This window comes from Polyergus mexicanus, unplaced genomic scaffold (genome assembly GCF_030449975.1).
Source record: "Polyergus mexicanus isolate NDT 795.1 unplaced genomic scaffold, iyPolMexi1.0 SCAF_3, whole genome shotgun sequence".
NCBI classification, from domain to species: Eukaryota; Metazoa; Arthropoda; class Insecta; order Hymenoptera; family Formicidae; genus Polyergus; species Polyergus mexicanus.
In genome coordinates, this window is record NW_027223323.1 from 8253020 (window position 1) to 8277170 (window position 24151).

General features: G+C 39.4%; 1 protein-coding gene and 1 long non-coding RNA gene across 4 annotated transcripts in view; one reads left to right on the forward strand and one right to left on the reverse strand.

The window, feature by feature from the left end:
- The window catches only part of LOC138931710 (acetylcholinesterase), a 41159-nt gene extending 20530 nt beyond the window's left edge, over window positions 1-20629 (forward strand). For 2 of the 3 annotated variants that reach the window (XM_070292736.1, XM_070292737.1), the window contains 8 exons: window positions 3839-3978; window positions 8547-8956; window positions 9421-9651; window positions 10488-10779; window positions 11131-11766; window positions 12182-12343; window positions 12723-12898; window positions 17019-20629. In XM_070292736.1, coding sequence (XP_070148837.1) covers window positions 8560-8956; window positions 9421-9651; window positions 10488-10779; window positions 11131-11766; window positions 12182-12343; window positions 12723-12898; window positions 17019-17167 — 2043 coding nt within the window. In that variant the 5' untranslated portion in view covers window positions 3839-3978; window positions 8547-8559 and the 3' untranslated portion in view covers window positions 17168-20629. Of the gene's footprint in view, window positions 1-3838; window positions 3979-4675; window positions 4812-8546; window positions 8957-9420; window positions 9652-10487; window positions 10780-11130; window positions 11767-12181; window positions 12344-12722; window positions 12899-17018 lie in introns of those variants that run through there. The other variant, XM_070292738.1, reaches the window with a different exon arrangement.
- Window positions 7955-9782, reverse strand: LOC138931722 (uncharacterized). Its single transcript, XR_011446666.1, has 3 exons — window positions 9396-9782; window positions 8525-8961; window positions 7955-8312 (listed from the first exon to the last, which is right to left on the reverse strand). It is a non-coding gene; the product is annotated as an uncharacterized lncRNA (long non-coding RNA).
- Window positions 20630-24151: the final 3522 nt, after the last annotated feature.

A 24151-nucleotide genomic window follows, 5' to 3' on the forward strand; every position in this document is an offset into this window, starting at 1 on the left:
ATAAATACGCGCGAAACAGGGACGCGTGTTTTGTTTGATATCGTCGAGATTGCTCTCTTTCTCTCTCTCTCTCTCTCTCTCTCTCTCTCTCTCTCTCTCTCTCTTTTTATGTATCTCTTGTAATAAATTTTTTACTATCAATCTTGTCATTTTTCATGCTTCCTTAGATCGTGGAGAGTTTAAAGTATAAGATGAATAAAAAAAATGCCCTTCTTCGATTTCGAGATTCCATCAAATTTTCATTTGTTACGATATATATATATATATATATATATATCTGCGTATTTCGATATTCGCGTTTATTCCTAATGTACTCCGATTTTTCAATCGTCGAGAGCCAGCTCTTTCTTCCTTTTCTACCAATAAATACGCTCCTTGGAGAATAGGAGCAGGGTTCGATTGTAGAAAAGAAGACCCCACAAAATTCCATTCCGAGAGGGTTGATCCGTCCCGCGATTCGCCCGCGAGATCGACCGAAGAAAGAAAGCTGCGGGAGAGTGAGGGCGGGGGGGGGGGGAGGGGGGAAGAGTCTCTCGGGGATGGCGGAGGTGGAATGAGAGAAAGAGAGAGAGAGAATGGAAACGTCGAGAAAGGAGACCGAGAGAGCGAGAGAAAATAAGACTCGGTATCTGGTTCGGTGCCTGGTACATTCTGGTGCCGCTGTTTTATCGCGCATGCCACACGAACGGACGAATTTCCGATTGCCCGCCAAATATCAACCGGCGGCCCGATACTATCTGCTCTCTCTCCCCCTCTTCCTTCCTCCCATCCTCCCTCACTCTCTCTCTCTCTCTCTCTCTCTCTCTCTCTCTCTCTCTCTCCTTCGTGAAAGAATCATTTACAGCCGTACGCTTTTCGATGCGACCCGTGATAAACCGGGCTAGAGAAATCAGGGAGAAAAGTTTCTCGTAAAATTCATAAAATACGTATACACGTACACAGATCGGCTTATCGATGAATCTCAATTACTTTTCACGGAGTTGGCGCGTTGCCCGCTCCGCTTATTATCGTTAATGCATTCAAAATTGTCGATTCGCGCGAAAAAGAGAGAGAGAGAGATTAGAGAAAGAGAGTTAACGAGGCGGGAGACCTTTAGTTTTAACGATGCGCATCCCCTTTTCCCCCCTAACCCCGTCGACTAAAAAAAAAAAAAAAAAACGCAGCGGGTTTCGGACGCGAAGCGGCGCGACGAGTCGCCGTTAGATTAGGGTCAATATTTGGCTCGCTTACGCGGGTAACCGGGTCAAGGATTGGCCATTTCGCCGTCGCCGAATGCGTCTCTATCGTTCCGATAATGTGTATTATCAATGTATATTCTCTTTCCACTCCCTCTACGCGCCTTCCGACTTGTTTCCCCCTCTGTTCGGTTTCAATTTTCGATACTTGTGTCGCGCGTTCACCCTCTGGCTGACTTCGCTTCATAAGCGCTTTTCTATTTGGGGATATCACTCGCGCGACGATTTTTCTTTAAATCTTGCAATCGGATATCAAGTGTGTGAATTAAAAATTTATTATTGTTATTATTATTATTATTATGATCGATGCGGCGAGGCACACACATCGATCTTTTGTATTTTACGTCTTTCGCGGATATACTTGTCTTTTTTAGAATATCTCGCGACAGATTGAAACGAGTCTCTGTCACAATAGGTCCTAAATAAGTCGCTGGGACCGAGATATCTCTTCCGAAGCCTCGATCGAAGCCGGTCTGATAATACGCGATGCTGATAGAAGATATGGCGAGCGGTCGGGCTGACCTAGAGATGTCACTGGGTTAGCGTGTCCATGGGCCATCCATAACTTTCCCCCCGTTCATCCCTCTTCCCCGATGATACCCGACGATACACGCTCGCTTTTAGCCTGTCATAGAGACGAGACTGCGGGTCCGACTGACCCGCCTCGCGTGTTTCCTACCCGCAATGGCGGAATATGTAAGCCGACACTTGGGGGGGTGTCTTTGGCAAGGAGGGCGAAGAACGCCGATGACGTATGATCGAGGCTGAGAATAATTATAGGGAAACGAGAACGCTCCTCGATCGTTAATTATTTTTCAAAAATTTCAAAAAGGAAATACCTTTCACCTTATCACGCGGTCTTATTCCATAGACGCTTGAAGGGACGAGCACTTCGAGTACAAATCGTTCATCCGGATGAACGAGGCTATAAACAATGCCGCGGTTCATCCTCGAGCGGACGCAATAGAAAATTCCGCATCGCGAGAGATGAACGCTCTCTACAGGGTGTCTCCAAAATCATACGATGTCTTTTTTCATTGCAACGATCCGGAGAACTCGTCGTTTATTCATATCTTCGCAATTTTTAAAGCTCTGCGTGCGTTCGTGTACGACCGTCAAATTTTCATCAATCAATTTTTATTCAAATAGATGATCTGAATTCCCATCTATTTTCTCTCCCCTGAAACTTAATTTGTTGTCGCTAAAAAATAGCGCTTCTCGACTTTATTCATTATAATTAACAAAGATGTTTTGAACAAAAAAAATTCGATCGCGATATGCGATTTGCGGTGAGAAGAACGTGAAAGATCCGATAAACTCTTTTCGAAACACCCGATATAGAACTATCGGTGCATATTTCGTCGAGCGGAGACGCCGTTCTCGTTTTTAACCCGCGCGCGCGAGAGGGATGATTTCCTAAATGTCCGCGTCGCAAAATCCTCAACGAGCCGCAGTGCAGCCAGCCAAGTCGAGGCAGTGACGCCCTGACCTTTCGTTTCTCGGTCAACGATCGTCCGTGTGTCTGCATCATGTGCCGTTGTGTCTGTGTAACGAAAATTCGCAGACGTTCCGTCCGATATCGTTGAACCGAGCGGGGCGAGCTGTCGCTCTTCGGTTATCCTTAAAGAGACAGTTCAATTAAACGGGGCGACCTTAACAAGAGGTGAGCGATTTTACGAGAATAGAACGAGGCGGACTATTTCGAGTCGGACTAATCGAATAATTTTCAAGAACTTTCGCAATTCCATAATTATCGTACGTTTAATTATCGAGTTACGCGGGCATTATAAAATGTCTTCATAAAATTTGCCTCGAAATGTATTTTAATTCGTACACTCGGAGATCTCCCGTCCCTTCATCCTCGAGAGCGCGGGACAACGAGAAAAGATCCCCACGTCTCGCACACGGGGTGCCTTTCATTTCCCGTTTATATGCGAATACCACGTCGCTTGTCGGAGGGAAGGCGAATACACGGACGATTGGAATTTCTAATAAGCATATATATATATATATATATATATATATATATATATATATATGTATGTGTATGTATGTGCGTGTATATACACGTCACACGCGTCTTTCAGCGTTTCGTTCTCGCCAGCGACGCACGTGGAATACATGAAATAACGAAATCGTAGATCGCCCGCGGGTCGAAATGAGATTGCTGGAAATTTTCAGGTTCGATAGGAGAAGATTTAGGAGAAAATACAAAGAATTTTGCTCGCTACGCGACCAAACTTCGTAATCGAGTATTTTCGATTGAGCCAGTCTTATCGCTAAAATGGAACACTCTTTATTCTTTCTTTTTCTATTTATCGCTTATTTTCTAGCAATAATTTATCTTTTCCCTTTCATCTTTATCCCTCTCTTGCTACACTCTCATTGCTGCGCTATATTTCATCTCTATTGCCCTGAGGACTAAACGACAACCGGGTCTCTCTCCCTCTTCCCATCCTTCCCATCCGCAACTTAGTAATCCCCAAATAATGAACCCACAAAATAATGATCCCCGTTTGTCAGTGTGTTACATCCCTCGCTTCCGACACACCCTCCTTCAATCTCTCTGATCATTCATGTCAGTCTACGCTGTTCTATTGCAGGGACGGACGATGCTCCACGAACAAAGAATGTAGACGGAGAGGGGGAGGGCAAGAGAGCGGATCTGCCTATCGCGGATTCGGAGGAGGACATCGCCGTTATCTGAAATCTAATCGAGCACCTTCCTCGCGTCTTCCTCGCTGTAAGTATCAAAAAGAGAGAGAGAGAGAGAGAGAGAGAGAGAGAGAGAGAGAGAAAAGAAAAGTTAGGACAGAGGATTCAAAAAAGAGAAAAGGGGAAAAAATGGTAAAGGAAATTCATTTTCCAGATGGATACGAGCGTAATCGTTACTTTATCATGGGAATAAAGCGTATGATTTGGAGGAGAAAAAATACTTTTTATCCCTTCATTTTATCACACTTTGATCGAAAAAACGATTCTTTAATATAATTAGATAAAATGTAAGAAAAGACAGAGTTTAATTCAAGAGTAATTACAAAGACGGCTAAATGTGTACGTGTCAGCAACGAATGCAATCGAAAAATCTTTACCCCGGATCGATTATAGCAATTCTTAAAAATGAAAAGGTAGAAAAAAAGAAATGGTATTGTGTCTCGCAGGGGAGGCTCCCTCGAAAATTCGGCGATCGATCTACGCGCAATTTCAGCCGCGTTACCATGGATCACGATATCTATCTATTTATCTATCTATCTATACAATATCAAGCATCATGTATAATGCTGCCGCAGTGTGCCAAGGGAAGTAACTAGTCGGCTTCGTGGCTCTAATGCGGCTACGGCCCCGCGCTGTCACTCTCGTGACCGTTTGACAATCGTCGTCGTCAGTGCTTGATCGGCGGGGCGCCGAAATAGTCATTATTATCACGGTACCGCGTAACCGCGATAAACCTTCGCGGTCCTTAACGCGAGCGCGTGACTCTAATCGAATAACTAACTGTCATAAGTATCGATATAAGCGGGAGGAGAACGCACGAGAAGACGTCGACGCGCGACAAATTTCGAAAGAGACCTCGGGGTGAGTCCGAAAGGAAAGTTCTTAATCCGTAATTCGCTTCATTTTTACCTTTCTCCTTTTTATTCCTGTATTTTTTTTTTAATTTCGCCTCTTAAGAAATAAAAAAAAATTAACAGACTTATACGGTCCGTGAAGGTTCTGAGAATCGATAAAACTAGACGTTACTCGAATAAGTTGATCGATTGGAATAAAGAGAGAAACATTAAGAGCATTAGATTAAGTATATACTAATTGTGCTACTAATGAAATTAAACATTAAAATAAAATCGATATGGCAAATTTGTTTGGAGAATCGCGTCGTTGTTTCCGCCGTGTAATTTTCTCATGAATATTTTGATTACGGCGCGACTCTGTAATGTGCTAAAGTAAAGTGATAATTTCCAATTTCTGACAGCGCGTTTTAGAGCCGCGGCCTCGTGCGTAAACTTCCGCGTGCGACGACGGTTCCCGTGGACGCGCTGCGTGTGACCGAACGCACGTTCGGTACACGTAGAAGGAAGTTGCTAATCAACGTGTGGACCTTCGTGTGATGTAACTAGAGACTACTATCATCCTACTAATCCATCCTAACGTGTATGAGACGGGGAAAGGGAGAGAGGGAGGGACAAAATCGACGCGTGTTATCGGGCACGGCGCGTATATATCATCGTCTCGATGTGCAAAAGTGCATTTGAAAATTTATTATATGAGATATCACGATATATATATTTTTTTTCCATCGAAAGAGTATACAGCGAATAAAGGTATTACACTTGTTGCACGTTATTTTTCAACGACACTTTGTTTGGCTAATCTCGAAAATCGAGTTCTCCTTGACAAAACTCTCGAAGCACTTATAGTTTTCAAATTATTATTTGAGAAAAAAAACTTTTTGTGTAACGTTGAAATTAAAAAAGTTATATTTTATTATATCGGTAGTACTAACTCTGTGAATTTAAATTTCAAGGCATAGTTACAGAAATATATTATATTAAAAAAAAAAAAAAAAAAAAAAAAACGACTTTCCCCGAATAATGATGAACATTTAAGACAATCTCATTAAGAAAATATTAATTTTAAATGGAAAAGTTTATTTATCGTAAAGAAATAACGCGTTATTTGCATAAAAAAAGTCATAGAAATATCGAGATGTACAATTGCAATATTGCAAATGTGATGCAATATATATGTATCGATGCAACAATGTAAATATATTAATATCTTTTTCGCGTCATTTTTTAAATATATTTTTCGATTTCATTGGATTAAAATCGGCAATTAATTGGAAAAACCATCTCTTGTGATTTTTTTAATCATCATCTTATATGCTTTTTTCAAATTTAAGAGATCAATTCGATGTGTAAAGAGAGAAGATAATATTAAACGCGGTGCAAATTTTATTTTTAATACTCTACAAGTCAAAATTCTTTTTTCGATGTTTCGTTATAGTTTCTACAGCATTGCACTGCGACTTGCAAGATTGCAAGTTGTTAAAATGTTTTGTATGAATAACTCTGATCACCATCGGAAATTTTCGTTTAAAGCGTTGTAGATTTTATTAAAACAGGATCTTTTAGCTTGTAATTCCGAGACACTGTGTATCGCGATACGTCATGCATTTCGATATATCGAGAACATCAACGCGGCGTATATATAAAAAAACTTTCAGATTTATCGGCACACGTGTACGTACATACACGTATATACAAGGTTATATAAAGTTTGATATCCGAAGATGAAAAATTATCGAGGTAAATTATCAGTTGGAAAACACTTGGCTATTTCATGTTTTAAATGATACAAATCTAATATTGCAAATAATATTTAAAACAAAGTATAATAACGTACATCGGGACTGCAATTACGCACAAGAATGGTAGAAATTCAATTCAATGTTCGTCGACTTACAAAAATATGCGGGAAAATAAGCAAGGTCGCTGTATCATCTGTCCGTCAATTATATAACGGCCTTACCACGACAATATAACGAATGCTCGGCGGAGGAGTGATATCAGAATAGAAAGAAACATGTCCAAATATTATTCAAACGAAACCAATTATAATAATTATAATAGTTGTCTCTATCCAAGGATGCCGGAGTCTCTTATAATCATGCAACAATCTCTTTATGTGTGTACGTTTCTCCGATAAACAAAATTATCGATGCATCTTAATATTCGCGAGAAATAAACGGTAAGAATAAAAAACACACACACACACACACACAACTATTGTTCAAACATCTCTGAAGGAAAGAAACGTGTAAAAATATTTTTTCTTTATCAACGAACGCCTAATCCAAATCGTGAATCTGTAAATCAATATTGAAATGCTAATTTAAAATTAATAATTAATATATAATTAATATATTAAATTGATTTGCTGAATATATAATATACTTATTAAATTAACTTAGTTAAATTAAATATTAGTCAATTTTATTGACGTGGTTTCGGATGTTGAAAACCGCAATGTCTCGTATTTCACCACGAGGTAACTTCAATTACCGCCTCGGATAGGATTACTTTGTCTCTACGAAGATAACTTTGCACCAAGGGAGTTCAGAGGAAAGGGAAATGCCGGAGGAAAGGGTAGATAAGAGAAAGTGAATATTTAAGGAAGAAGATTAATGTATTAATTTCTCGCGACGCCGATTATTCCGTCATATGCTTTACGTGTGGATGCGATAAACTTACTTCCTTTTTTATAAAATACCATTCGTAAAATTATCTCCGCGAGGATAAAGTGTAACTGACGCGATAACACTTTGATCGAATTAACCGGATCCTTCGAAAATTATCCCCGGCCTCTCTCTTCCTTTTAATCATCCGATAAAATTTGAGAGATTTATTTTCCTCCAGATCGTTTCGAAATTAATATGTTTGCAATTATGCACCGCCGTTGGCGCATTTTTCTTTCGCTCTTTCATCTTTTATATTAATCATGCTTGCGTCAACCGTGTGAAACATAACATATCTGATTGGAAATAAATCCTGCTCGCGATATATTCGATATATGTATACAAAACAATTTAATTTAATTGCGAGATGTCAATAATATATTTTTTTAGTTGTGTGTAAATTATTTAAATTATTTGATTTATATAAAATATGAGTTACATTTTCTAGGATCCATTTATTTATATCGTGGTGTTACATAAAATGTTTATGTTTGTATCTGACAAGGAGTACACGATTTTCACAAGAGAAATGTACGAACGATATATATTGTATATTTACAAACACATATTCAACACGTACAAAAGCATTATTTATTTTTTTTTTATTTCATATATGGATTATATAATTATTGCGAATAATATTTTTACTCTTAAAAATTGCGAATCTCCCTATCATTTGTCAGATGAGAAATGAGCAGTTTCCGATAGATTAATCCCTCGCACTCTTTCATCGCAATATTTCCGATCGTAAAACGGAAGACGTAATCGGAAGCGACGTGACACGCAGAATTGTTCCCTCAAACATTTGTATACCAAGTAATTTGTCCATTTTCATTCGCGTCCTATGTATATAACAAATATCTATGTATTTAAATATATCTTATATGAGATTGAATGAAAAAAATAAATTAATTATATCTATACAATTAATAGTTTTGCAAAAGTAAGCGCTTACACACAGATACGTGTGTTTTATACGCACTCGTATAGCGATTGTCATCTTTTTCAATAAATTTATAAATAAATACGTGACCGTATGTTTGATAATACTAACGATTTGTTTGTCTCTCTTACAGCCGAGCAGGCAGGATGTCGAGAAATCCTAAAAGTTCCTGGCGAACCGGCCCCGGCAGACTGGAGGCCCTCTTGGCGCTGAGTTTGATCCTGCTTCTCGTCCTGCAGCCGGATCCTTGCCGCGGTTCGCCGTCTCATCGCAGCAGACATCACGAGCACGAGCTGCACGTCGCGCAGGAGGCATCGTCGTCGTCGTCGTCGTCGTCGTTGTCATCGTTATCGTCGCGCGAAGAATTCGACGTCAGGAGTTCCAGGATCGGCGAGGAATTACCGCGAGCGTCCGCTTTCACCGGCAACGATCCGCTGGTTGTACGCACCAGGAAGGGCATGGTCCGCGGCAAGACTCTAACCGCCACCACCGGCAAGGAAGTCGATGCCTGGTTCGGCATTCCTTACGCCCAGAAACCTCTCGGTAAGCTTTCCGAAGAAGAAAAAGAGAGAAAAAAAAAATTATATTTTATTATCGTGTGAATATCTTGGGGGGGAAAGGTGAGGAAAAATTCTTCTTTCACTTTCTTTCTTCGCAGACGGTTAATTTAAACTGTCGTCATCAATCTATAAATTATTATAATAATAAAATGATGATTTAATTAATATATTATTTATATCAATTATAATCATAAATAATATAATCGTACTCGTACTTATTGTTAGCTAAATTAAATATATTTATTATAATTGACCGAGTAAAGGATGTAGAATAAATTTTTCCTCGACTGTTCGCATAGTTTTATATACAGATTTTCGGATTTGAAGACCTTCTTAGCGCCTAACTTGTAAAAAATTGAGAAAAGCGAAAACGAATGACAAAATTGTATTATTAAGGGGGGTTAATTTTAAGTATACTTTACATTTGACGAGATCCTGGTTGTGCAGGTCCGTTGAGGTTTCGCCATCCGCGACCGGTCGAACGCTGGTCGGGCGTGCTAAACGCGACCTTTCTACCAAACAGCTGCGTGCAGATCCTCGACACGGTGTTCGGCGATTTCTCCGGCGCCACTATGTGGAATCCGAACACGCCGCTGAGCGAGGACTGCCTGTACGTGAACGTGGTGGTGCCGCGGCCCAGGCCTACGAACGCCGCTGTTATGGTATGGATATTCGGTGGTGAGTTCCCAGTGATGAGAATCCATCATCAGTCTACCGTTCGTTCCGCTTCTGGCGTAGTGACAGCTTTGGTTTTTTATTATACGCGGTAGCTTCAAGAAGTTACTTCTGAGAAGCATTACATAATACGTAATCGTTTAAGATGCTTTTCCTTCGAAATAGATCTCTCTATATATTTCTACCAACGGCTATAAAGCTGTCGGAAGTATTATTGAAAGCCATTTTGCCTAAGCTCTACAATCGTATTCTGAATGACGTCAGCAACGTCATACTGCGTTTATGCCAGTCATAAAGAGATTGTTTTATTGCCTTGTCATGCTGTATACTTGCGTACCGTGTTAACATTTCAATGAATGTGTCGAATTTCTACATTGTTCGTTATAGATATTTTCAATTACGGTACGAAAAGATCAAATAAATTGATATTATGCTATTAGAGAATACGGAACTATTTGCATGATGATAGTATGAGTAATGCCACAAAATATTCAAGGAAACTTTTATGTATAAATTGTGTCAATCGATTGTGGGAACCTCTTGAAGCTACTAGTATCACGTCAGAAAATTAATAAAACATGAAAGAAAAAAAAAAGTATAATTATATCAAAATTTATCATTAATTACAATATAATATATATATTCTTTTTTTCAGTTTTTATACATATAACAAATTTTAATATTATGTATAAATAATATTAAAAAAAAATATATATATATATATATATATATATATATATATATATATATATATATATCAATGTACCATATATACCATATGTGCTGGCAACATACTGTGCGGTTGCGAAACCCAAGAATCTCTGCGACCTCTCTTTCAGGCGGCTTCTATTCCGGCTCGGCCACCCTCGACGTGTACGATCACAAAACCCTGGTCTCGGAGGAGAACGTGATCGTGGTGTCGATGCAATATCGCGTAGCCAGTCTCGGCTTTCTGTACTTTGGCACGTCCGATGTGCCCGGTAACGCCGGTCTCTTTGACCAGATGATGGCCCTGCAGTGGGTGCGCGACAATATTGCTGCTTTCGGTGGCAATCCCGAGAACGTCACGCTCTTTGGCGAGAGTGCGGGCGCGGTCTCCGTCTCCATGCATCTCCTCTCACCGCTTTCCAGGTCAGTTTTGATCAAACAGCAAACAGAGATTGAAAGACGCAACGTGAAATCCGCGAAGGAATATAGAAATAAAATTATTATTTTTGATTCTTTTTCAATATTTTGTATTTATAATGTATATAAATTAGTATCTTATTTTTTATACATTTTTATACATTAATTTTATATAAATTATAAAATTTGATATACACATCAAAAAAATATACAAGTTTTTAAGATTATTTATTATAACAATATTGTATTCATATATTATTATTATTATTATTATTCGATAAAAACGGCGGGATAAAGATCGTTTCTTTTTTTTCTCAATTGTCGTTAAAAAAACCGATACGGGATTTTCGATTCCAGGCACCTGTTTAACCAGGCCATCATGCAATCGGGCTCGCCGACCACGCCGTGGGCGATAATCTCGCGTGAAGAATCGATCGTACGCGGCATCCGGCTGGCGGAGGCGGTCGGTTGTCCGCACGAACGCGACAATCTGCGCGAAGTGATCGACTGTCTGCTGACAAAGGACGCGGAGGAACTGGTAAAGAACGAGTGGGGCACCCTCGGGATCTGCGAGTTCCCGTTCGTGCCGGTGATCGACGGCGCGTTCCTCGACGAGACCCCGCAACGTTCTCTCGTCACGTCGTCCTTCAAGAAGGCCAACATCCTGATGGGTTCCAATACCGAGGAGGGTTTCTACTTCATCATCTACTATCTCACGGAGCTGTTTCGCATCGACGGCACCGAGGACGTGAAGGTTACGCGCGATCAGTTCATCAGCGCCGTGTCCGAGCTGAATCCCTATGTGAATCAGATCGGTCGACATGCCATTATCTACGAGTATACAAACTGGCTGTACCCGGATGATCCCAACGCGAATCGCGACGCTCTTGACAAGCTTGTCGGCGATTATCAGTTCACCTGCAACGTCAACGAGTTCGCCGGCCGTTATGCCGACACTGGCAATACCGTCTACATGTACTACTTCAAGCACAGGTGAAAAGATCGATTTGTACTCCATTCGTAAGGCAATCGCACAGCATCGGCTATGCGTGATAACTTTGAAAAGTTCTAGGAATTATTTTATTTCGGACGTTTAATGCAAAATGCACAATGATTTAAGATATATTTTCATAATAAAATAGTTTCTCCTTGTGCAACTATATGCACTTTTGTCAACGATTGTAAAATTATCGAAAGAATTCTCGGAAGATATTTCACGAAGATCTTTTTAGCATTCTGAAATTGAATTGTATTATATGTTTGTCTCTCAGTCGTTATAAATCAATAACGAAATCAATATATTAAGGGATTAACAAATTAACAATTTTTTTCTTGAACAAATTTATTCAAAAATTTATCTACTTCTTTAATCGCATATCTATGACTAAAAAGATACAATTTAAATTAGGTCCGCGAACAATCCATGGCCGCGGTGGACTGGAGTCATGCATGCCGACGAAATAAGTTATATCTTCGGGGAACCGCTGGATCCATCCAAACACTTTACGCACGAGGAAATTCATCTCTCAAAGAGGATGATGAGATACTGGGCGAATTTTGCGAAATCGGGGTAAGATTTCGTGCATAATCTAATAATCTGATTTTTATCTTCACTTTTATAAATAATTATATTATAATTTAGAAATATATTTGTATAGAGAATTTGAAACTGAATACATAATTAGATTGATTGGTGAATTATTATTTATTTTTTTATTAATTAGATTTACACGAATAAAATACAAATATTTTCTGATTAATCTAATAATGATGTGGATAGATTAATTATCAACGACATTATCGACAAATTATCTAGCCATGTCGATTTGTATGTATGTTACCGTATATATTATACATCTCAAAATTTCTATTACTCGAAGATATTTTTCGGTGCCGCGTCAGAACTGCGATATATAATATTTAGACGTGCGATTTGTATGATCGGCCAGGGATCCGAATGTGGGCGACGCCGGTGGATGGTCGTCGGCTTACTGGCCGCAGCACACCGTCGCTAACAAAGAGTACCTGACCTTGGACATAAACAACACGGAGATCGGCAGCGGGCCCAGGGTGAGACAATGCGCCTTCTGGAAGAAATACCTGCCGCAGCTGCTCGGCGCTACGTGTGAGTATTATACAATATTATACATATTCCGTCTCTGAAGTCTTGCCTCAATTTAGAAAAAGCGATTGAAGTTATTGAGGGCCATCGATTTTTTATCGAAAACGTAAGGTAGAGAGAATTATTCAATCGTAGTCAATCCAAGACGAAATTTCGTTGCGATTGCACGACCGTGTTGCGTTTTTTGAACCCAACCGATCTCTTTCGGATCGAATAATCGATCACGTGACCCTACACTTATCACAGATGTAAATGGGAATGACAGGGGTTGAGATTCATCGAACTATCGAGGACCTCGACTGCGTTACTTACCGCGCTCCGCGCGCGGATTGTCTTGTGTATGACACCTGTTGAGCGCCAAGTACGTTTGATTGTTCTCGCACGCTTGAGAACTGCTTCGGAGAAATCGCATTCCTCGACGTAGTTAGGTAATTCACGTCGAACGCAAACGCTCCCTGTTCCCTTCTCTCTCGTTCTCGAAACAAGCGCCCGAGGCAAAGACATCGCAGACACTCTTGTATAACGTAAAATCGGATCGAAGTAAGGGTCCACGATGCTGAAGGAACACGAGGTTTCTCGGAGAGGTCAGATTCCGCGTGGACCACGCGTATTTCATTCGCGTTCAAGGGAGGGTGAAGCGTCGCGGAAATATCGCGTAAAGGCACACTATTGTGCGTATGAAGCGAAACACACTAGGACGCGAGCCAACACGCTCGAGTTTACATCATTTATTCAGAACCGCTATCAAGTGCGCTTCGCCAAGTGTCCCACTTAAGGACGGCGCTCGCGCTCTGCCGCGGCTTCGACGACGGGAGATCTCGCGAGGAAATCCTACGAGACGCGTACACAGTTCACCCCTTTCATACAGTCAACCGCCAACAGCTATATTTTCCGTCGTTTTTAACAGCCGGGGGAGAGGCTTGTTCGTATCCGATCGTTATTCGACGGATAATAATAATCACGATATCTCGTGTATGTTTATCGCGATTATAAAAGCTGTAAGAGCGAAGAATTTTAACAAGTTGCCCCTCGTTTCAAAGGTACGATTCAATTATTCACTATTGTACTTTAGATACGTTGAAAATGAGAGCGAAATATCTACGGCCGTTGATATTATCGTAATAAAGAAACAATTCTAATGTGTACGAGAACAAAGAATATTTCAATTAATTTATATTTTTAATTATTTTAAAACACGAGTAAAAGGGGGAGCGGGAAACTTCTTGGAGATAAAAGTTGGCGAGTTCTGACTGAAACGCGAACACACGAGAGTTTCTTAATATAATTAATTTAAAACAAAAAAGAAAGAAGTATAAAGAGAGAGGGGAGATGCATTTCAAATCTCGACAATTCAATTCAGAATCCAGGAATCTCACGCGAATTAATTAATCGCGTAGCTTTGTAACGCACCGCGAAGCGTGATCGTCTCTGCGAGCAGATTTATTAACGGACTCTTATCGCCGGCTCGTGTATACAACACGTCTCCGCGTTCGCGATAACAACCTGAAATTTGTACCCGCTCGAACAAAACAGCGTCGCTTTATATGATAATTATTACGATTATGGTATAAAGCCCCGATCTCGTTCGCCACGCACGCCAGGCATGCTGGGATTAAATGCCGTAGCGTGTCATCGCGGTCACGAAAGTAATGTCGCCCGCCGTTTTATACGCCGAATGTATTATAGAGACGAGAAAAAAAAATATATACATGTATATATATATTCTGAAAGTTCCTTTTTTATTATTTCACACGCGCGACCGAGCGCGAAAATGTCGTCCTCGTTAGGGAGAAAATTCCATCGCTCCCTCGACGCACACACCGTGACGGAGAAACGTCAACGGGGAAAAGGATCGCGATAACGAACTCTCTCGTAAATTTCGTATAACTTGGAAGTAAGTTTTTTAAATTTTGCCCGTTAAGAAGCGAAGACGGAAAGTAAAACACTCTCGCGTGAGAAATGTCAAGGAACGCGTCACTGACGGTTACCGATGTTAAATCTGTCGTCTCTCAAGAGAGAAACAAAGGTATTTCATTTGGAAATGTAACTTTTAATTTATACGGAATATCTGGCCTAATCTAGGCAACGAAATATATTTGTTTATTTATTATCGATCTCTATTTTTGCGCGTGAAAGACGATCGAAGTATTATTTTTCCCTAAATATTTCAAATATATGAACTGTAAATATCAGTCTTTAGGTAAAATTCTAAAGCTGTAAATCAGCGAAATTTAATTTCTTTCAGTGCAATTTTACATTAATTTCGTTAATAATAGATAACTATATATAAATACTCGATGTATATATTTGTATAAAGTAAATCTATTTTCAACAACCCACGCATATTAGCTTCAGACCTCGAAAATCATCCGTTTCCCTGATTATCAAAGAAAAAAAAAAACGAGGGAGGTATAAATTAAATACAAAGAAATATATACACGTATATTCTATATGTACTCGAATTAATTATAAAACGCTAGTGTGTGTGTTTCGTATAATTAGAAAAACGCCAGATATGCGCTTTTAAATAAAAGAAAAATGAAAGGAAAATGTCTCGGGCAAATTTTCCGGAGATATGTACATGACGTTAAATTAAAACAACAGAACGAACTCTCACGAGGAGAATATAGTTATATATATATATTATCAAACGATAAAATATAAGAATCTTAAAAAAGAAATCCATTTATGGGCTATCTTCTCGGCAGATAGATACATACAAAATTGAGAATCGAAACGAGATTCTCTGGCTGCCAAAGTGTTTCGGCTACGAATTGATACCTTTCGTTAATCAATCGGCGGTTTCGCGGTCTGACGTCTCGAAGATAGAGGGTGAGGAGGGAGAGAGAAACGATAGGCGAAGGGGAGGGAGTTGTGTGAGATAAAGGGGGTTAAACGCCCGGCGCGTTCTCGCGAACCGCTGTTGAGAAGTTTCTTCGGCGACCTGTGCGCGAGCTCCTCGTCGTCGCACGTGCAAGCTCGCGCGGATTCGCGACGACGCGGTTTAGACGCGCCGCGAGTTACTTATCCGCGGCATCGATCGGCGCCCTGCCTGGCGGCCGCCACCACCGCCAACACCACCACCACCACCACCACCACCACCACTACCATCACCATCACCATCAACCCCCGGCTCGTGTGCTCTGCTGGTCCGATATACTACCCCCGTTTACTCGGCTCCGCGGTTGTTCGTTTTGTTTCGCTGCGCCAAGGCGATCGAGAAGCTTTCCCCCCACCCTTCACCCTCCTCGGCGCGTCGATCTTGCGACGCACAATGCGAAAATTTGCCTATCTCGTCGATCTGAGAGAGAAAGGGATCTTGAAAGGCTTTGAAGAGCGCGCAAATGTACCCCGCGTCTCTATTTTTTGCTTTGGAATTGTTCGGTCCAAATATAGATCAATATGAAATTCAGACTTGATACGGTGTTGTTTGGGGGGAGTATATTTTTGCAAAATTTATTTTTACAAAAAATTAAGACTAAATATTAAATCGATTAAGCTTATAAAGGACTGGATCAGTTCAGCTATTGGTGAGATTGATAAAGTGTCTAGATAGGTATCTTGATAATTAACGAGAATATTGATATAAAAAGTATAATGTATGTATATTGTTTTTTTTTAATATCGCAAAAATATAGTTTTAATCTGATAATGAAATTCAACATTAATTAAAATTAATGGCGTACATTTCTAAGATTTATAACATATATTAATAGTTTAATAAGAATATCACCAAATTAAAATTTTATCTAGACAGACTGATACTTTTATCTTTGGCATCAGTAAAATTTTGATTGTCTCTCTATTAGAAATTCGCCACACTTACTTATAATTAAATATCTTTTATTCGCGATTATTTATACAGCTTAAACAAAAAATAACAGAAATAAGCTTGTAATAATGATACTAAGCGAAAAAAATGGCAAAAATATTTTTAAACTATTTAATATTTTAAAATATTTTTAAACAAAAAAGAGATATATGTTCAAATCGAATTGTTCGAGCAATTTGCATGTAGAAATTTTTAATGTATAAACAATTTATACAGTTGAAAAGCGTATCGCGAGATGCAAAATTGCATGAGATCGGTAATCATTATTCTAAGACGGAGACTTTTTTACAGCGAAACTGGAGATCGCGTCCAAGGAGACCTGCAGCGGCACGAGCCTCGCCGACTCCGGCGCGACCCGGATACTCCTGATCTTGAGCTTGTTATTGACCGGCCTCACTACTCTGCCTCACATCCAGCACGACGTCAGAGGCATCGTTTAGCTCCCGGCCGCCGCCGCCGCTGGATCGGTGGTCGGCTGTCGAGCTGCCGTCCTAGCCCCGTCGAGCAGCAGCATCAACAGCGCCGGCCGATTTTCTCCCTGAAGAAGAGGATGAACAGACGGATGATGGACGGAAGAAAAGCGAGCAAACAGACGAACGAACGAACGAGCGAGCGAACGAACGATCGGGAAGACGATGGCACCGCGTGAGAAACAGACATATCAATAGTAGACGAGTGCTCGATCGCCGGGGGATCGACGATGAATAAAATAAATACGCCCGCGTCTGTGAAAGAGAAAACAAAAGAGAGAGATCTCGCTCGGTCAGGAAAACTATGGGGAGAGACCCTTGGGGAACCTAGTGGAATCCGGACCTCGACTTCTCTTGGCATGTAATCAGGAGAGAAAAGGGAAGATCGAAGATCGAAAGATATGAGAAAGTTAAACGACGATCCGACGAAAACGAAGGACGAGAGGGTAAGAGAAAGGGAATATCGGTCCAATATAGCGAAATGGAGATGATAACGCGAAACTATTGGCGAAACAATACGCGATTAATTGCGCTAATTACAATTTCTACAGTTTCCCGAGTTGTCACTCCCCAGATTTGACGTTTTCGAACAGAGCGAAGAAAGTTGGGAGATGCTCAAGAATTCGAAGATTTGAAGGTTCGAACGTGCGCGAAGATTCGCGAGAAAAAGATGCGAGAACTCGAGTTACCGGAAATTATATATCGCGGTGGGAATTCTCGTCGCGTCGTAAAACTATCGTTACGACTGACATATCCCGCCTCTTGACGATCTCAGTCTCGCCTTATCCGGGATGCGGGGAGATAGCCTTTTTTCTTTATATTATCCTGCCATATATCGTTATGTGGGTCACCATCATACGGAGGTTTTATGCACAAGAATCGCCGTATCGCGTCGCGTTTACTGTGGTATTATCCCGCGGAACAGAGCGATAATGTACAAGATGTTTCACATAGATAAGATACAAACTGGCATTTTCCTTATAAAAAATAAACATCTTTTTCCTTTGGCAAAGTTTCCGAAAATGTATCGTTTTCGGGATATGTTATTTGTCATGTCATATATCCTTATTGCATAAAAAGATTCAATCGCTAATATTATAAAAATTACCGTGAATTTTCTTTTTATTAAACATTTTGGAATGTATTGAATAATTTAATAATATAAAGAAAGAATCTTTGTTAGAAATTTTGTTAGCCCTTCGCTAACAGACTTTGCAAAGTACATTTTGCTGGCACAAGAAAATTTATTTTTTATCAATTCAAAAATAAAATTAAAGATAAAATAAAAAATAAAATTAAGTGTTTTATTATAAAGACGTAAATATATATCAGATTTTATATTATAATAAAATTATATCAGAACTTTTACACAAAGGAAAAAAAGATGCTTATTTTTTGACAAGAAATACGTATGTTTATACATATGTCTATTTATACATTGGATACAGATACATATCTGGATCATGATCGAAATGAGAGTCGTCCGGAGTGAAACTTCTGTAATTTCGCCTCGAGTCTCACTGGACCTGCAGAGCTTCTTTTGCAATATAACGAGATCTACATCGAAATGTCTTTGGGAAAAAAAAAAACCTGTTCTACACTCTGTTCTCTTATCAATGCGCCTGCTTCTGTTCGAAAAGGGAATCAATTTCTGTCCGATGGGGGATCAGTTTGAATCAATATAAAACGAATCATGTTTCTGCTTCATAAATATCACATATCTAATCTGACACGACAGTGTTACATTACCCTGTATCTCGTATCGGAATCAATCTCAACGTTCCATTATCGATTGATATCTCGCGGGATAACAATCAGCTCGCTTTTATCGCGCTAAATTTCAATCCCCGATACGACAGATTAACGATGCGAAAAATCGAAACGCGAGCAAGACACTCAATTAAGGATTTATCTAACGAAGTAGAAATTATTTCCCCTCGTTTGTGTCACAATATGCATCGATGGTGCGTACGATGCACCCGTATCGCGATTCGTACTCAACAGCCGACGAAGATGAGCGCGACGTCGCGTGAAATTGCCGTTGCTCACCCTCCTCCCCCGACTGATAGACTCAGCGTTTTCGCATTCGCATATACCTCCGCATCTGTCATATGCGCGTTTATCTATATATGTACGCAGAAAAATGGCAATAGAGTGGGCAATTCGATCTATACGACCCGATACGCGCAACTCCACCGTATGTCGCATCGCACAGTCGATCGCGTTCGTAAAAAAAGATGAGAGAGAAAAAAATTTCATCCATTTCTCGCATTATATATCCCTCTTCTTTCGCGCACGTTCGATCGGTCGCTCGTTCGTAAAAGCACGCGAGCTCGAATCGAATGATGGCTCGCGGATCTAATTTCCATCCGATTTTCTCCTCGTACGCGAGAGGAAAAAAGAGAAAGCAGAGAAGAGAAGACGATGCTGACTATTTATTTTTCGCTCCGACGCTAAAATTTAATAAAAATGCTCGCATTTTAAGATTGACGAAAATTAATCGGTAATGATAATTGCCTCGCGCCTCTTCGCCCAAGGAAGGAGTAGCCTAATGTATACCGAATAATCAGCGTCAGCTGGAATATTTCCAGGAAGGTTGCTCGCTCTCTATTGATTTTTATTTCCGCATTTGTCGGAGACCGATACGCGGAATCTCCCCATGGACATGGATACGAGACTTTAAATCCTCGCTCCTATATCATCCGAGATTTTTTCCTCCCGGATAAATCACACGCGATCGTTAAAGTAAGAGACTTGAAATCCAATATTATTCCGCTTCTAGAATTAAATTATTCTTTTTACACGCGCGCAAATATTAATTTAGGCTATCGCAAAACATTTCGTACAAATCATCTTTCGCGTCAACTGCTTTAAGGATCGTCCTTGATCGTCGGTCCATTGTGTCAACTCAAGTCGATAGATTTGACATTCTCCTGCAAATTCTGACCAAGAACGCGTGGAAGAGAATCGGATTCCATCGTGATTCCCGGGGACCCCTTGGGCCCACATCTAGCTAACTTAGCTATACGACAAGCACCGTTACAACGTAAGTAGAAATGTAAAAAAAAAAAAGAGAGAAGGAGAGAGAGAGAGAGAGGAGAGTACTCGCTAATTCGCAGTAAGAGATAAGAAAAAAGTTATTACATAAGACAAATGGCAAAGAAAAAAAGAAGTTATAGAACGATTTATCAAGAAGTCTGTACAAAGGACTCTAAACGATTATAATCCCACGCGCGACGACGAGCACCAGCGATGCGCGTTGTTTACGACAAAACTCGAACTTCGACGGACCCGAGGATCGTCGAGATCGATCGAACATTATAGCGAAAGTGAGAGAGAGTGTGTGTGTGTGTGTGTGTGTGTGTGTGTGTGGGTGGGTGTGTGTGTGAAAGAGAGAGAGAGAGAGAGAGAGAGAGAGAGAGAGAGAGAGAGGGAGGGAGAATCTAAATTATATCGATTGAAAAAAATAAAAACATAAAAAAAATAAAAAGGGTAAAAAAGAGATCGCCTTGATTGTGATTCTGTGTGCGTATATTTTAAGATGTATAATAAGATGAGGGGATTACTATTTCGCCGATTCTCCACGAAATATCGATAACTCATTAGGCGTCATTTTTACTCGTCTTTTGTCCTACGAAAAAAAAAAAAAATACGCGCTGCGGAGACCACATGTTATTGAGAGACGCGAAGAAATACTGATATATCACGCTAATAATAATAATAATAATAATAATAATAATAATAATAATAATAATAATAATAATGATAATGATAAGATAAGAATAAAAAATAAGAAAATAGCGATAACAGACAAAGACGAGATGATATCGACAAAAATAACAACAGCAGTGGAAAGCGACGATAATGAGATGATTATAAAGTATAATAATAATTAAAATAATAAATGTAAAGCTAACGAGATAATGTTAATAATAATTTTAATGAATAAATAGTAGCACGATAACGGTACTAGATATATATATATCTAGTACCGGTTTTCGCGTCGATACCTTCGAATATTTCCATCTCGATATTGTCGTGTTAACGCTGCACAAATATATCGGCAAGAAAGAGAGATATTTAATATATATATATAAAATATAATATATTAAATATAATATATATATATATATATTAAAATATATAATTATCATTTTCATGCGCGCGTTATTCTGAATAAAATTCGGATATCCGGATTTAATCGTTGAAGAATCAAAATCGAGTGTAAAATTTTTTCATTCGGATTAGAAAATTGGATGGAAAAAAAATCCTCGCGCGACACGCCAAGCTCTCAAGCTATATATATTTTGGATGTTATTCGAAAAGATCAGGTATCCTGTCGTAAAGGCCGCAAATATCTGGTTGATTTAATATCCGAAACTAATTACAATCCGATTATTACGAATCCCGACATCCGGATTATCGGAATCTAATATCCGAAGAATCGGATTTATCCGAGAATCCGCGAAATTAACTCGGATAATTAATAATCAATTCGGATCCCATACTAATTATTCGCTACACCATAATAAATCGAACATATGATTGCAGAGCACGGTGCATGAAAATCGAGAAATTTATCGAAATTGATAAAGATAAAGACGCGAAATATATATAAAAATAAAATAAAAGAAGAACGCTTTCTTTATTTATTTTCGCGTGTTTCACATAAGTCGCGCATATATAATGAAATCAGAATATCAGCAAATTTGCATTTAGCGTCCTAATAGCATCATACGAGAATTCGCGTTGATGTTGTATGTGTTATATATATGTGCGTGTGTTGTCTACGCGTTCTCTCTCTCTTGCGTTGTCTACACGTGCATATCAATGGCACCGATAAGAAAGTATCGCAGCTCTATTTTCGAGATTACAATCATTTTTCAATACCTTCTTTTTTATCAATGATAAGCCTTAGGAAGATCTCGCCATGATAATCTAATCCATGTTACTTTTTGTTTATCTACAATATTCTATAGATCTATTATAGATATCTATTACTCATATATTCTATATACATTAGTATATATAAAATCTCTCTTTATAAAAATTTGAAATATGTAATATTTCTCCACAAAGTGGTCTTTTTCTCTCTTCGATAAGTAGTTAATATAAACAGTTTTTCTATAAAGTTAGTTGCACAATATTTTTCATCGGTGCCATCGAACGTGTATCGAACCTACGACAGATGATTTATTGGTGCAACTTGGGAAAGAAAGTAAGAACAACAAAAGCAAAGACGAACTTTGAGCGAAAGTATCGGGATAGCGATTATTGCGGAAACAGCGAAGTTCAAAGTGTCGAAGCGATCCATTTTAGATAAGTGCGATAAGTCAGCTGTCATATAAGAAGCTTACTCTTTCCGAGTAAAACAAATCTCGCTGCTTGTATAAATTTCTTAGCCTACGATAATATATAATCTTGCATAGCGCGAGAGGATAAAGACGAGTATCAACAACAGAAAGGAGAAGGAAAAGCGAAAGGCGAGAAATGCCGCGGACAATCCACCCTTGTTTCCATACGCAAAAAAAAAAAAAAAAAAGATTGACTCGCTAAGCGAACAGACGCGGTGCGAGAGGACAAAGTCCTCTACATCCAATCGGGCTTTAAGCACTGAGAAGAAAAATGGTTGATCGACGATCGATGTTTCGGTCGTACAGGAGGACCGAGACTTTCGATAAATCAGACAGATAAATCTCTCTCTATATATATATATACATATATAGAGTTGCCCCCTTTTTTCTCTCTCCATTTTCATAGTGCTTCGAGAAAGGATGGAGAGCCGAGTCGGGACGAAAGTCTCTCGGGAGAGAAGTCTCGCTTTTGTCGTCGATGGGACTCGCAGCGCGTTGCTGAAGAAAAGTAGCCCGCAGGCCTAAATACGCTCTAATTAATTCAAAGAAACAGAAGAGGAGAACGATTACTATTAAATGAACTAATGAAACGATGAATCGTTGTCTCTAGCTGTCGGCAGCCGGTCGTACTTCGATAGGACGGTGCCCCTTTCCCATCACAGGCAGAAGGAGATTCATCTCCTCGGGGCGCGTCGTATCGAAGATCGGATCAGCGACGTGCAACCACCGCGTGCAATCGCCCGCTAATATCTCTTACTACTCGCAAATTCCTTTTGCCAAGAACAAAAAAAAACAACAACAAAAAAAAACAACAAAAATAATAACTAATGCAAAATGTGAGATAAATCTCTTTACATCCTCTTATATCGATAATAGAGAAAGTATAATTTATTATCTACTTTACGACAATCTATTTATATTTATTACAACACACATACACACATATACACACGCATATTCTTGTCATTTATTTTATATTATAATCTATTCATTATCTCGCGAGTAGATCACGCAATAAAAAATTCGACACTTTACGCTTCACGTAAAATATAATCCAATTGTGTGTTGTCTGCTAGTATTATTATCGATTGAATAGCTTCTATTAATCAAACCGAATGAAAAGCTAACGTTGAATTTTCTCGCGATAATATTGTAGATCTTTAAACGATAATCGCGATCGAGAGAGAGACCCCTCGCTCGCCGTTGCACGCGTGGGTTGCGACGGATGAGTCTCTGGTCGTGGCGAACGACCGATCACCTAATTTAATATAATTATAATTACTCTTATATATACATATATAAATTTATTTAAATATAAAATTAATATAAGAAAGAGAAAGACACGTATATATACAGAGCGCCCGTTTTGCGGTGGTCGCTGTAAGATAGACACTCCGTATATATGTATATCTTGTGTGTATACTTCTATATACGAGATTGGAATAAGAACGATCTCAACGACGCGTTCCGCGACTCGGAATCTCGGAGGTGGGGGAGAAAAAGGAAGAGAGTTACATAGATTGTACAGATTTATTAGAGATTTATCTCTTTCCGAGTCGCAGAACACATAATCGATCGTTCCCGTTTCAAAAGGTATATA